The 14,152-nt window shown below is 41.8% G+C and overlaps 4 protein-coding genes across 7 annotated transcripts in view; 3 read left to right on the top strand and 1 right to left on the bottom strand.

The window, feature by feature from the left end:
• Positions 1–96: 96 nt before the first annotated feature.
• On the top strand, positions 97–2,339 carry LOC135337493 (transcription factor Sp5-like). Of its 3 annotated transcripts, none has more exons than XM_064533433.1 (2): positions 97–264; positions 679–2,339. In XM_064533433.1, exon 2 carries the CDS (start codon positions 725–727, stop codon positions 2,156–2,158), a length of 1,434 nt encoding a protein of 477 aa, XP_064389503.1. In that variant the 5' UTR covers positions 97–264; positions 679–724; the 3' UTR covers positions 2,159–2,339. The 3 variants fall into 3 exon arrangements, with proteins under 3 accessions (XP_064389503.1, XP_064389502.1, XP_064389504.1); XM_064533432.1 differs by lacking the exon at positions 97–264 and adding an exon at positions 278–408; XM_064533434.1 differs by lacking the exon at positions 97–264 and adding an exon at positions 390–530.
• A 177-nt stretch (positions 2,340–2,516) lies between these two features.
• On the top strand, positions 2,517–4,595 carry LOC135337494 (Krueppel-like factor 17). Of its 2 annotated transcripts, none has more exons than XM_064533436.1 (2): positions 2,517–2,770; positions 2,927–4,595. In XM_064533436.1, the coding sequence occupies exon 2, from the start codon at positions 2,930–2,932 to the stop codon at positions 4,256–4,258; it is 1,329 nt and encodes a 442-aa protein (XP_064389506.1). In that variant the 5' UTR covers positions 2,517–2,770; positions 2,927–2,929; the 3' UTR covers positions 4,259–4,595. The 2 variants fall into 2 exon arrangements, with proteins under 2 accessions (XP_064389506.1, XP_064389505.1); XM_064533435.1 differs by having other exon boundaries at positions 2,517–2,811.
• Positions 4,596–4,712: 117 nt separating this feature from the next.
• On the bottom strand, positions 4,713–10,302 carry LOC135337496 (obg-like ATPase 1). Its single transcript, XM_064533437.1, has 14 exons — positions 10,023–10,302; positions 9,672–9,754; positions 9,260–9,387; positions 8,926–8,986; positions 8,571–8,689; positions 8,230–8,283; positions 7,994–8,071; positions 7,588–7,685; positions 7,055–7,136; positions 6,682–6,740; positions 6,345–6,441; positions 5,629–5,700; positions 5,361–5,411; positions 4,713–4,930 (listed from the first exon to the last, which is right to left on the bottom strand). The coding sequence occupies exons 1-14, from the start codon at positions 10,226–10,228 to the stop codon at positions 4,823–4,825; spliced, it is 1,296 nt and encodes a 431-aa protein (XP_064389507.1). The 5' UTR covers positions 10,229–10,302; the 3' UTR covers positions 4,713–4,822.
• A 29-nt stretch (positions 10,303–10,331) lies between these two features.
• The window catches only part of LOC135337480 (dynein axonemal heavy chain 7-like), a 63,548-nt gene continuing 59,727 nt past the window's right edge, over positions 10,332–14,152 (top strand). The window contains exons 1-9 of the mRNA XM_064533411.1: positions 10,332–10,452; positions 10,615–10,680; positions 10,985–11,135; positions 11,372–11,537; positions 11,795–11,879; positions 12,191–12,374; positions 12,606–12,927; positions 13,145–13,316; positions 13,614–13,865. Coding sequence (XP_064389481.1) covers positions 10,441–10,452; positions 10,615–10,680; positions 10,985–11,135; positions 11,372–11,537; positions 11,795–11,879; positions 12,191–12,374; positions 12,606–12,927; positions 13,145–13,316; positions 13,614–13,865 — 1,410 coding nt within the window. The 5' untranslated portion in view covers positions 10,332–10,440. The remainder of the gene's footprint in view (positions 10,453–10,614; positions 10,681–10,984; positions 11,136–11,371; positions 11,538–11,794; positions 11,880–12,190; positions 12,375–12,605; positions 12,928–13,144; positions 13,317–13,613; positions 13,866–14,152) is intronic.

The raw sequence follows: 14,152 nt of genomic DNA, 5'->3' as shown, positions 1-14,152 counted from the left end.
TGCGGTTGTGTAGCCCTTTGGGCTGGGTTCAATTGCATTTCACCTACGCTAATTGTGACGTCATCCCCGGGGCAGGGTGTGGCAAGTATGGGAGGGCTTTTTAGTCTTGTTCACACCCCTTAAAGAAGATCTATGTGTGAAGCTCTAGCTAGCTAGCTAGCCTTGTAAGCATCTTCTTAGACAAAGTGGTTCAGATATTGGATTGAGAAAAACGTAGATCTACATTGTTTGAGGAAGAAAATCCAAGAGACACCATCGAAAAAAGTAGGTGGGCATGTATGACTTGTGGGTTGTGTTTGGGCAGGAAGCTAGCTAAGCGAAGCATGTGCTGTTAACTCCGCCTAAGATGTAATTTTGAACACTTCTTTTCTCGATCTCACAAAGAAGGAGGTGCTTCGTTAGAAAGAGGTTTGGCCTATATACTTTATCAGCTAGCTAGCTAGCTAGGCATACAGATATATCTAGCTACCATTAAGCCTTTGTGCAAATGAATGTGTATGCATACAAGCTAGCATTAGGCCTAAAAGAAAGTAAGAATTTCGCCTGATTTTTCTTACATCCTTTACCGTTTGTCTGTACTGTACTGTCCATAGATCGTTTCATGTGTTATTTAGCCTACTTACTATTCGTTCATTCTATACATAAGCTTTGTATTACAACTGTTGATCTCTCTTACAGACTACACGCACGCGCGCGAAATTGATTGTGAAGCTGACTGAGCGAAATGGAAGCTTCTAATGTGGAGAAGGCTAGTCCTAACACACCCCAAGGTGGGGATTCAACACCCCTCGAGAATCAAGTAGCTGCTGCCATTAGTTCAAGCGACAATCAACAAGCTACTAGTCTGACTGCAGGAGAAGTGGTGCTACAGACCCTTGGCTTGATTGGAGGAGACACAGAAGAGCCCATCCCTGGTTTACACACTGAACAAAATGGCGGCACTGAAGTTCAAAGCCAAGAAGATAACGACGATCCAACGATTATTGTTCCAAGTAACGATCCCACTATTTCCGAAGAAGTTGTCGTAACTGCGCAAAGCTCCGAGGCCAATCAAGTAGCCGCATCACCATCGCACCTTCAGATTCAACTGAATACTGGACAGGGACAGACAATTCCAATCGTCATTCCGGCCACTATGGCCAGCACTGCTCAGAATGGAATCCCAATTCCGATCAACCTCGCAACTTTGGCTGGCCTCAATCTTGGCGGTCTTGGTTCTGGGATTCCCCTTACACTAATTGCTCAACCACAAACCCCGAAATCAAATGGTGAAGGATCTATCAATGAAGAATCTGAGGATGGTGAAGCACCAAGTACGCCTGTTCAAGGTATTCCAATTCCGATCAACATGGCAACACTACAAGCCCTTCTTGGAATGAATCCACAGTTGCGTGTGGGAGCCGGGAGCCCACAAACCCTCACCCTCAACGGACAAATCCCATTTATATTCACACCCCCAAACACTCGCCAGACGACAAAACGATCGAATTGTGTTTGCCCGAATTGCACAGAGATTCAGAAATCTGGCGAGCGCCCCAAAAGACGTACACATATCTGTCACTATACTGGATGTGGAAAAGTCTACGGAAAGACGTCTCATCTCAAGGCTCACCTTCGTACTCACACTGGAGAGAAGCCCTATGTCTGCAATTGGCCTCTTTGTGATCGAAAATTCACCCGTTCTGACGAACTCCACCGTCATTTGAAGACGCATACCGGAGAGAAGAATTTCTTGTGCAAGCAATGTGACAAACGATTCATGCGAAGCGATCATCTCTCAAAGCACATGAAGATCCATGGCAAAGAGAGAGCTTCTCCTCGAAAAGTTGGGGAAGAGCTTATTTCTGGTGCCCCAGAGACTGTACAGCTACTAAGCACGAACGAAATCGAAGTCCAGATGTCGGCTCCGGAAGTTATTGAGCAGATCACGACTGTTCAAATCACCACCCCACCAGAGCAAATTATCGAGGAGATGGCGATGGATACGACCCCCACCCAGGTGCTCGAGAACCCTGGCAACGTGATGGAAGCAGATCAAATGGCCCAAGCAATGGAAGAGAATCAGCCAAACGAAGAGGTGCAAGGGATCTTGAACGAGTTAGAGTCGAGAGCTGAAGTTGTTGAGGTCGTGCTGCAGACTGCACAAGCTGTACAGTAAGAACTTGTTCACTGGAACTCAAAAAACACCACACATATTGAACAGTCACTAATTTCATGATTTAAGAACTATATGGCATCTTTAGGCTGCATAATTATTGTATGCGTTTGTAATGTATGCTTTCACTTTTGCTTTAGTAGTATAGACTTTCATTTGTAACACAGAGACTTTATTAATGCTATACCTTTATTGTCTTCTGTACTTGTCCCTTCAAGACTAGCTTGTATTGTGTGAGATTTTTTTGGGAATTTGATATGTTTAATTATACCTTAATACTTGTGCACTTTCGTATAACTTATACTATTTTGAAAAAATTGGCTTGAATCTTTGCATGCTTTTGTGTTTATAAACTTTGTGTGTGTGTTTTGTTAGTAATCTCTAAATAATGAAGGTAACATTAAAATTACGGTGATTTTTTACATATGGCGTTATATCAGAGAAAAATCGGGCGACATGAATGTAAAGATTATTGTGTACTCGAGGCCAAGTCCCAAAGATTGCTTTCACTGGGCATGCGCAATTGAAGCCACAGTCATGATGTCTAGTGTGTATAAAACAGTAAACTTCAAAGAGACTGATTTTATATGTCGAGTACGAGTGTCTTGAAGCAAGGTATGACGAAGTCTTTGTACAGTTACCCTGTTGGGTCTTCAGTAAGTCTGCCTTTTTGTTTACTAATTTTCCCCACCACAATTTTACTGGCTATCCTTATCCTTATAGATCTAGCATCATGGTTGTTTAATAATTTCATCTTCATTTTTCACACAGGACATGTTCTGGGGTGAACAAAATGAATTGCCGTTTGCAAGATTCAGTGCAAATTCTCCATCACAAGCCGATATTTACAACCTTGCCCACAATGAAAGTTTTGGAATTGTAAACAAAGAGATTGGTAAGCAAGCAAGATGGACCAAACCTTTGGGGCATATTTCAAGTAATGGAGAAGCAGAAAACGAGAACTCTCTGCCTCTCTTGCAGCATATGCCACACAATTGTTACCATTGTTACCATGCTGAAGAGACCACAGTTGCAGAAATCGGTTATCCATCCTCTGGAGAGCTAGAGATGCATCAGCACGATGCCAGTGTACCTCCTCTCGTCCTTAGTGGTCCTATATCTCAACCAATGGCTGCAGAAGGCCCTGACTACTATGGAACTCGACAACTGTACCATCTTGATGAGCCCCCTTGTGAACCACTTTCCTATGCAACCACCGGTGTGCCTACAGCGACAGCAGATGTCCCTCCACAGTTGATCCACATCCCAAGCTATATTCAAATATCACCACACCAACAATCTGCAGAAGTCAAAGGAACTCAGTTGGTCCTGCCACCAGATCATGTTGGGAGCTCTGCTGCTGCACGGATGATTGAGATGCAACAACGTCAAGGTGAACTTGGACAGCAGCACCATCAGTATTTATCACAAATGACTGTAAACAATTCACCTCCTCCGTTGTTTAAGCCATCAGGGTTTTTCATGTCAAAGTCCGGTCAGATTGAGTACATTTGGCCGCAACCATCGTCGTATTCATTCAATGATCAAAAACGAAATGGTCGTCGTTTGGCGTGCACTTGTCCAAACTGCCAAAGAGGGCTGAATGCCAAGACCCTAAACAAAGACGGCACCGTCAAGAAGAAGCAGCATACCTGTCATTATCCCAACTGCAACAAAGTGTACAGTAAGACATCACACTTGAGAGCTCACCTGCGTTGGCACATTGGGGACAAACCGTTCATATGCAGCTGGCTATTGTGTGGCAAGAGATTTATTCGATCTGATGAACTTCAACGTCATGTACGTATCCACACAGGGGAGAAGAAATTCTTGTGTCAAGTCTGCGATAAGCGTTTCATGCGAAGCGACCATCTCAGCAAGCACATTCGGACGCATATGAGGGAAGATGCTGAAAAGCAATCGATCCAGGACGAGGAATTCGTCGATGGGAGCTCTCGTGGAAGTTCTCCCGTTCGAAGTGTTTCCGTTAGTTCCAGTTCTTCAGATGATACGAGTGAATCGATCAGTGAGGTCAGCTCAGACGTGGAGTTGGAAGATTGTGTGTCGAGCTCTCAAGACTCTGGATACAGTGTCGTCTGGTAGACAATCAAATTAAACAACCCATTTCACTTATTTAACACTTATTTGCCGACTAAGCCCACTCACTTGATCACAACAATCTACAAACAGTTTTTCGACACAAATCCAATAATTTGATTATAACATGTAATCACAAACTTCATGTTCTCTGTTTATAACTGAATCACCCACCACCCAGCCTAGTGTGGCAATTTCATACCATATTATAGAACCTCACTCAAATTCACGTCAAACTTAATTTCATCATAATAAATTATTATGCCATTTTCTTTCATATTTTTCACCATGGTTGTCATATGTGTTTCATTTTGTTATCAGTTTATGAATTATGTTGATCAAGGCTTCTATAATACAGTATATCTTGTTGATCTCATGTACCTATAATTATCTACTTAAGCTGCATGCATGTCAGTATATATAAGTAGGGAATTAATATAAGCTGTATAATCAGCTGACATTAATTTTAACTGACATTTAATATTTTTTTTATAGGTACAAACATAAAAATGGATAATTGGTCACGCAACATAATTATAGTTGTCAAGGCCATGCATCACAAAAAAGTATCTATTTCTTTTTTTGAGTCAGTCCTGCTCCAGCGTTAAATTTGAAGAAAATGATGTCCCCATCCTCCACCACATAGTTCCTTCCTTGCTGGCGATACTTGCCCGCTCCCTGTGTGTGTGTGTGTGTGTGTGTGTGTGTGTGTGTGTGTGTGTGTGTGGGGTGTGTGTGTGTGGGGGGGTGTGTGTGTGTGTGTGTGTGTGTGTGTGTGTGTGTGGGGTGTGTGTGTGTGTTTATGTGTGTGTGTGTGTGTGTGTGTGTGAGGGTGATTAAAGCTATGAAAGCCCTCTAGGAAATGTATATACAAAATTCTGATTTTTTTTTAGCACATATTGTAAGAATGTGGTGTGTGTCCTCATCTGTATACACACACTCAACAGTTTTACTCACTAACAGTGCATGCTACAGGTTGTGAATAGCAGCTGTACTAGGTGTTAGAGAACAGAGGCTACAACATACAAATTGTGGGTTTTAACAAGAGTGTACAATGAACTCTTGGTTTTAATAAAAAGGTGTATTTCAATAATTATTATTAGCCTACCTTGACAGCACCTTCTGAGCCAAGTTCCTTGTAGTCAACAAACTTCATCACCTGTGAGAGTGCAAATGCTGTACATTAAATAATTATTGCAGCTATAATTATAGCAAGTATCACACAATCTTATCTAGTACTACACACTGAACACTACATAAATTCTACAGTGCACGAAAATTTGGGCGATTTTTATAGAATGTCTCCTAACTGCCAAATTAAATACTCGCCAGATTTTCCAGTCATACGGTATAATTATTATTGAAATGCATAATACCTCAGCCATGATGAATCCTTTCTCAAAATCGGTGTGAATTTTTCCAGCAGCTTGAGGAGCCTTAGAGCCTTTCTGTGGGATTAGATAAAAACCATAATTTAATTTTGAGAGGCTATTATGTTGAAGAGTAATTGTAAGTACATGTAACTATCGAAGGACCTCAAAAGAGTTGGTTAGAACAAAAATTATGAGCATTGGAAGATCGAGACTCAAAGCTGAGTGGTTTAAAATATAGAGAAGTGGTAATTGTGTGCAACCAGATTGTGAGCTATAGCTGTCTATAGTAATCACTATTAGGCAGACCAACAGTAGGGATGGCTGTATTATAGAGGGTTGGCCTGCTAACACAGGTCCAAACACATGCTATGGAGACTTTGGGGCCCATTAACCTGGCTGTATTATAGAGGGTGGCCTGCTAACACAGGTCCAGACACATGCTATGGAGACTTTGGGGCCCATTAACCTGGCTGTATTATAGAGGGTGGCCTGCTAACACAGGTCCAAACACATGCTATGGAGACTTTGGGGCCCATTAACCTGGCTGTATTATAGAGGGTGGCCTGCTAACACAGGTCCAAACACATGCTATGGAGACTTTGGGACCCATTAACCTGGCTGTACTACATGTAGAGCTCTAGTAACCTGCTTATAAAGAGAACACAATAGACAGGTTTTGCTGTACATACAAATGCACAAGATTGTCACACACTCCTCACCATGATGGTCCAAGCTCTCACTTCATCGTGGCCTCCAGTAAAAAAGTATTGCAAGTTGAGGGCCTTGTACCCATTCACAATTATCTTGGTCAGAGCACTGAGAGAGTGAAGTTACAGACAGTTATGGAAAATAAATATTATAGTGTGTATTTATATAGCACTTGGTCATCCTTGGGCAGACCAACAGTGGCTGTAATAAAGAGGTGGCCTGCTAACACAGGTCCAAACACATGCTATGGAGAGACTTTGGGCCCCATTAACCTGGCTGTATTATAGAGGGTTACCATTATCAATAGTTAATAGCGTTGGTACATGATCTGCTATTTTCAGGTATCACCTTTGACCTTTGATCTCCTCACAGTACCTCTTGGCCTCGTCATCAGGCATATCCTGCAACTGTGTGTGCAGTACACAACACAACAGGTTATGAGATACCGTATAGCGGGTCATTTTTGTATATTTCGTATTGAAGAGCATCATACGAAAATTAAAACTACGAAATTATTCTACCGCAATAGATTCAACATCATTATCCTGAGCTGTACGAATATTAAAAATACAAATGGGTCGTTCGTACAAAAATTTGCACGAACAAAAATTACCCGCTATACGGTACTTAGGTGTGTATAGTATATAAATTATAGTGACTGTACACACACACACACGCGCGTAGTGTAGGGTCAGAGGTCATACTATACTGCGTGGAGTACCTTTAGTTCAAGAGCACCACTAAACGGTATGATGAGGGCATTGGGGTCTCTTGAGTCAATCCACTCCTTGATCTTAACCAGCCTGTGATGAGTTAGGGAGGGAGTGAATTTGGAGGAAATAAAGAGCTATAAATATTGTTTGAGACATGATAAGTAGCCAAAAATTTTGTATGAAGTACGTACGTTTGAATCAATAGTTTTATTGGCGTTGTAGGGTACATGCCATATAGCGGGTAATTTTCGTGGGCAAGCTGACCTAAGCGAATGTAGGCATGGTTTACTGGAACGCATGCAATGCAGTGCAGGCAATGAACTTAAACGAACATTTTACCCACAAAAATCACCGTATTTGAGGTGAACGAATTTGTTACTCCACGAAAATTACCTGCTATAAGGTAATGGAGAGAAGTGATCTATGGAGGCCAATATCCGACAATACTACTGTACATGGGAGGTACTATTGTACATAAAAGTGGTCTTAACAGAGATCGAGGTGGAAATTCAAATGCAAATAATAATATAAAATTCCTCACCATTTATTCTTCTTTCGTATGTAGTCTCTCTCTGACAGGTTGACCAGGTAGATGACAGGTTTAGCCGTGAGGAAGAGGTGCTTGTTCAGGAACTCTATCTATGTATAGCAATCAAAAATACAATTTTACACGTGCTATATAATAATAATTGTACAGCTGAGGGAGTACTACAAACAAATTGTACAATATTATTATTAGGACCATGGCTAAGTTCTTATACCAATATGGAACTTCTTTATAACAAATGAAAGAAATTTTTGCCATTATTTACTATTCGTTGAGGGTTTGTATGTATACAGTTTACTTGGGACTTCAGTGCCTAGCTTTTATTTTCAGGGTTGTATGTACATGTACACGTATATACACCGTATTACTAGAATGTTTTGTGAGCATCAAACATTCTCACCTCGACAGTGCTATACACACCAAAGCGTACGTCCTTCTTCTGCTCAGAAACCAAGTCATTCACCTTGTGCAGTAGGTCCTGCAGGAAGATCAACGATAAAGAAATGGCACACAAAATACAGACAATAATTATAATAATAGTCCTCTTCCCTTTCCAATTGCCAACAACTCATGGCAAGATAAACTATACAGTATACTAGCTACTGCTATAGTAGGAGCTACTGGAGGACAACTCACAAGTTCTGCTTTTCCCTTCTTGTCTCCGCGAACTGCAGTTTTTTCGATGGACGCCTGGTGAAGGGAAAATAATTATGTGGTAACAATGTGCGTTAATACTACACAAGCTTAATTTTCAATACCTGTGAAATTGATGGTCCTCGAAAAAAAAAATTAATTAAAAATTTGGCGCTATACGGTATTATCCAATATTATAATTATTTACTGTAACGTATGCACATCCCCATTAACCCTCATATTATTGTATGGCGGGCTCTTAGTGTGCGTGGGAAACTCTAGTACGCAACTATCGTGAAATTAACTTCTTTCAACATGACTCCCAATTAAAACCGGACACTCACGATCTGTTTGGTGACATACTGCACATCCTTGAGTCTCAGCTCCTCACTGATGATCTCCAGGTCCCTCACTGGGTTCACCTCACCCTCCACATGGGTCACATCACTGTCCTCAAACGCTCCTACAATGGAGGCAGACATTATTTTACTGTATTGATAGCGGATATACAGTTTGCGACAAAAAATATTTTGGTGATTTGGCGAACTATTGCTCCTAGAGTGGAGAGAGACACTATAACCATGTGCCCACTATAATTATAGGGCTCCCAGCAGAGAACTATGAAATGCGGCTTTGAAATTGGACAATCTACGTGTAGCTACAGTCGAGTTGAATGCAAGCTCTTAGAATCAGACTTACTGACAACGTGGAAGAGAGAATCACAGGCGCTAATGTTGGACAAGAAGGCATTCCCAAGACCCTGTATGAGAGTGACAAATGAGATATATACACTTGTACATGTACATGTTTATGGTGGCCACCTTGGGGCATTATGTTTGCTGTAATAGAGGTTAGGTCCAAACACATGCTATGGAGACTTTAGGCCCCACTAACCTGGCTGTATTATAGAGGGTGGCCACGATAAGACAGGTTTCACCGTTATTTTTCACGCATACATGTCAACCAGATTAGAATAGAAACACGTACCCCCTGCACAGATTAAGATGCAATCATGTACCCCCCCCCCTCTCACCTGTCCTTCGTGAGCTCCCTTGACCAGACCAGCTATGTCCACTACAGAGAGATGTGCTGGTACACAGGACGGAGGCTTCCAGTGCTCACACAACCAATCGTAACGCTCGTCAGGAACTGGGACTCGACGTGCACAGAGGGAGAGAGGGGGAGGGGCAAAATAAAATAATAGGTAAGTGTGGATTGCACATAATCATACATGTACATGTAGATTTAGGTCAGCGTAATGTATTTCAGTGTATGACTGTCAGTTACACTGTATAATTATGTTCTAAAGCTCTCTGTACAAAACATCGTATACTAAAAATAACAACTACACATTCGTGTATAATTATGGGAAATATTAGTTCTCATTGAATGTACTTTTATACTTGTATTATCATACTAAGCACATGTTACAGAGAGTCACTTATTTTCATTGGGGTCAATGGTGCAGAACGGGAAGTTCTCAGCCGGTGCAGACGCATGAGTGAGCACATTGAAGAAAGTGGACTTCCTAGAGAAATAGAGAGAGAGAGATGTGGAGTGTGTGTGTGTGTGTGTGTGTGTGGGGGGGGGGGGGGGGCAGCAGTCTAAAATTGATGGGAAACTGATGGTTGATATGGATGGACTATACATAATTCTAAAGTGTGTAAGAGAATTTATGTTATTCATCGTAGAGCATACTCAATGAATTTCATTAGATCGTGTACATGTGCATAAACATGTTGCATACCTCACACACAACCACTTCTGGTTTGGGTATGAGCTTGAAATGCACTCACCCCACATTAGGTAGCCCTACAATCCCAACCTTGAGAGAGGTCCCAAACCTGCCCAGTAGAGGTCCAGGGCCTTCCGCTTCTGCTCCCTTTTTCTTCGGTGGCATGCTTTTCTTAAATCTAACTAAAATCTGAGACTTTGAGGGTATTTTCTTAACTACTGTAAGGTAAAAACTCTCCTTTGAGTGTCTGAAAAAAGCTAAAAGCATGGAAAAGAGGCCAAAAAAGATGGAGAACTTATTTTTTCTATTTAATACGCATTCGTGGCTAGGTGCGAGGTGATGTCATTGATGCTCAGCAAAGATAAGATGTGTTTCCATGGCATTATGAATATCTTCTAAAGAAAAATGGCCACAAGTTGTGTTTGTAAAGTGATATCAAAGCTTAGAAGAAGCTTTTGACCAAGAGTAGTGCATAGAAAATGGATTTCCAGGTAAGATTGAAAGCGCACCTTAGGTAGCAAGATCTACGCATGCGCATAACCCATTGACTATTGTTGCAAACTGCTGCAGCTGTACTGTATTTTCAAAACTATCATTGATATCATGTCAATGTTAAGACTTGCATTCATGCCACACACACATGCATTGTGTAGCCTCGGCCTGGAGCAAAGCAAGGTCGGAGGTCGGATCCAGTGTCCTTTCTCCCGGCGCTACCACAGGTACGTTGTTATAATTATGTTTTTGCATATCGTATTTCTGAACGTATTATTTAGTTTTCTAGCTGTAATGTACAATACACCGAGTGTAGTCAATGTGTACTTCTTGCGTTGAAAGGTACATATCTTTGATCTAAACACACCAGGTGATAATAGCTACTAAATGCGCGTATTGATTCAAACTAGAATGTAATAGCAATCAAAAAAACTGTAAGTCAGAAACGCCTCAATAAGTTCAGGATTCCACAAAATATATAGGGTCAGGTATTCTTGATATTAGTTTTCTTCATCTATATTATCCCTCTAGCACCGCACTAAACCTTCGTGGCAGTCCACTCGGCCTTCATTCAAGCTCCTCTCTCAGCCTCCACTTGAGCCTGGGGCTGGACCTATGCTAGGTGATGGAGCATCAAGACTTCTCAAGCCACCCACTAGTAGCAACAGTCAGCCTGGAACAAGTGAGATTGGTGGAGGGGGGGGGGGGGGTTGCATGATTAAAATGTACACTAACGTACAAAATCAGTATTGCTTTTATTGGAAAGGTACGTGATGTGATAATAATAATCATGGTCGATAATATCATGGCCTATACTTTTTGCCACAACTTAAGTACTGTACATACTTCCACACTATTAGTACACTGTAGTCCAGTTTTGCCCCCACAATTTTCATTATTCTTGTGAATTATTTGCAGGTCGTTCAAAACGAATTCGTAGCAAGTCCTGGGACCCGATGTCCTTCCCTCCCAGTAAGAGGAGGGTTGGTACTGGTCACACTCGTGCCCAGACCTCTACTGGTGGGGCTAGGGGGCCAAGACGGGAGAGAGACGACTTCAGGAAAGCTCTCGTCAATCTCATCATGTGAGTTGTTGCTCTGTCCATACATCAGTTTTAGAGTTAGGTAGTATTACGGTTAATGTTAAGAGCTAGTACTTTGTTTTTATTTATTGCTCTCAATTAAAGCTTCTCGTGATGACTGTTTTTCGTGCATGCAAAAACTCTAATTATTGGAATTGCATGCATTTCGTGCAAAAACAGATCTGTGTACTCTACCTCCCAGTTTATAAAGCTTGTTACCCACTATACTTTTCCTCTTGTATCTGTGCATGTCCATGCAGGCATCCTGAGGAGGAGGAGGAGACAGAGACTACTGGGGACAGAGAGAGGCCCACCACACCTACCTCTACTGAGAAAGATGTCTTGGTGAGTATACAATCAAGGTGTGAGGATACCTCTTAGAATAGATTGGGCCAACTTTGACAAAATCGCAAGTCTACATGTATATACATCGTACATGTAGCTTGACAAAAACTGGCCATTTCTGCTATAAGCTAACGTGTAGTGGTCATCCATTGGGGACTGACCAACAGTGGCTGTAATAAAGGATGGCTTTGCTAACACAGGTCGAAACACATGCTATTGAAACTTGGGGCTATAACCTGGCTATATTATAGAGGGTGACCTGCTTATAAAGTGATCACATTTTCACTGTATGTATACATTCCCATGCTCAGCGCTACCTCTACTACATCCATAATGGCATTGACACCTCCCACATTGCCCCACTGGAGGACTCCTGGCTTCATAACGTCCTCTCTCTGGTGCCACAACCACTCAAAGACTCGTTTATACGTTCAGTGGAAGAGCTTTCAGAAGAGATGAGGGAGGACTATCTGCTCAGTGTCAAGAAAGCTATAGGTAGGTAAAGTACAGATAGCCTCAGGTGATTTTTTTCAAAATGGCCTGTTTTAATAGCTAACTTTGAATCCTAATAACTTGAGTTAGGTTTGTGCATTTTCATAAATTGAAGATGCATTTTGCAGCCCTTTGATTTACCTGAGTGCATGGGAAAATTTATACCTTTTCTTCTATGTAACTCACCACACACACACACTACACACCCACACACACACACCCACACACCTGTAGTTGACTTTGTCCTAAAAGACCCTCGTCAGAAAGAACAAGAACAAACTGCTCCTAGGTCCACTCTCCCTCACCGCCAAGAACTGAACATTGTCCCGAGGCCATGGGGCCGCTCGTTTGTATCCTCGAGAGAAGCACTTCATGAAAACCTCTTCGTTACCAACCCCACACTCAACCAAGTTCTCAACTTATGGTTCACAAAGTACTGTTCAATGAGGCTGGTCAACTCTAAGCTACTACTTGCAGATGAGGCTTTCGAGCTCGGTACTTATCAGGCTCTCATTGCCAGGAGTATCGAATCAGCCAAAAATGTCCTCTTAAAAAAGTGAGCATTTTTTAACTGCGATATACTAGCATGTAATAGGGGGTGTGGTTATCACATGTGGGAGTGGCTAAGCGCATGTAAGAATTAAGTATTTAATTATTAATATTTTCAAAATGTACGTACATACTCTCAATTTAATTGACTCAGCAATAATATAATTATTCTTTGTAAATTCTTAAGAGTTTATTGTTGCTGTGTGTGTGTCTCTTCCCACTAGATGGTTCCCTGCTGTTCAGAACATATTCTATTACGGTAACAAGCGTAAGTGGATTCCACTGGGTAAACTGGACAAGTTTTTCAGCTCTGTAGCAGTGGTCATGAGCAATCAACTCAGGGAACTGGCACTTGACTCTATACGGGACTACCGGCACATGCTCTCACCCCCAAAGGTGCAGTGTGGGAGGTTGTGGGTACAGTCGTACGTACAGTCAGGAGAACATTAGATATCTTTTCTACTTTTGGGCCTATAATTACCGCGTCAAAGGGTTTTCATTGGTCCTGTCGTCACCTATATGACAATAGAATGCCTGGATTATCTACGCACAGTACTAACAATTGGAAAATTATTTGCAATGTACTTGTTTCATACAGTATAATCTAGTACACACACGTTACTGATTACATACACTGCTTTTGTGTCTATACCTCTACTCATAGTCCCTCCCCCTATGTTTCCCCACTTCTAGAATGCTCATGTGGATGGCCTATTCCCTGGGTTTGTGCTTAACGTGGTCCTGAACGGAACTAAGATAGAATTTGAACCAGAGGCTAGAGGATTCGAGATTGTTGCTCTGAATGCTCTGGACAAAATTGTGGATGCTGTGATGATTGTACCTCCTGTGGAGACAAAGCTCTACCCCAGCGAGAGTGCCCATGCCACCAAGCCTAACCTCAAACCAATCATAGATCCCAAGGTTGTGGAGAGCGCCAAAGAAGAGGTTAGTGTGTGTAACTAACAGTGATGTGCCCTGACTTTTCATAGTGGTAGCTATATAATTTATATCCTCACTCTCAATACAAATTTGCCTCTTTTTATGTGGTAAACTATAGGCCTATAATTATGAGGTGGTGGTTAGTACCGACCACCAACCAACCAGTGTGGGCACATCCCTGTCAGTGTGTGTGTACGTGTGGGCAGATGTTTAAAGTCTTAAGATTGACCTTTCCTGAGCTGGCACATAGACTTAAGGCTATATAGCACTTAGACTGACCGTGTAATTCGGTT

The sequence above is a fragment of the Halichondria panicea genome, chromosome 6 (assembly GCF_963675165.1).
Source record: "Halichondria panicea chromosome 6, odHalPani1.1, whole genome shotgun sequence".
Classification (NCBI taxonomy): Eukaryota; Metazoa; Porifera; class Demospongiae; order Suberitida; family Halichondriidae; genus Halichondria; species Halichondria panicea.
The sequence above is the reverse complement of the archived record's forward strand: the minus strand, read 5'-3'. Positions and strand labels throughout refer to the sequence as shown.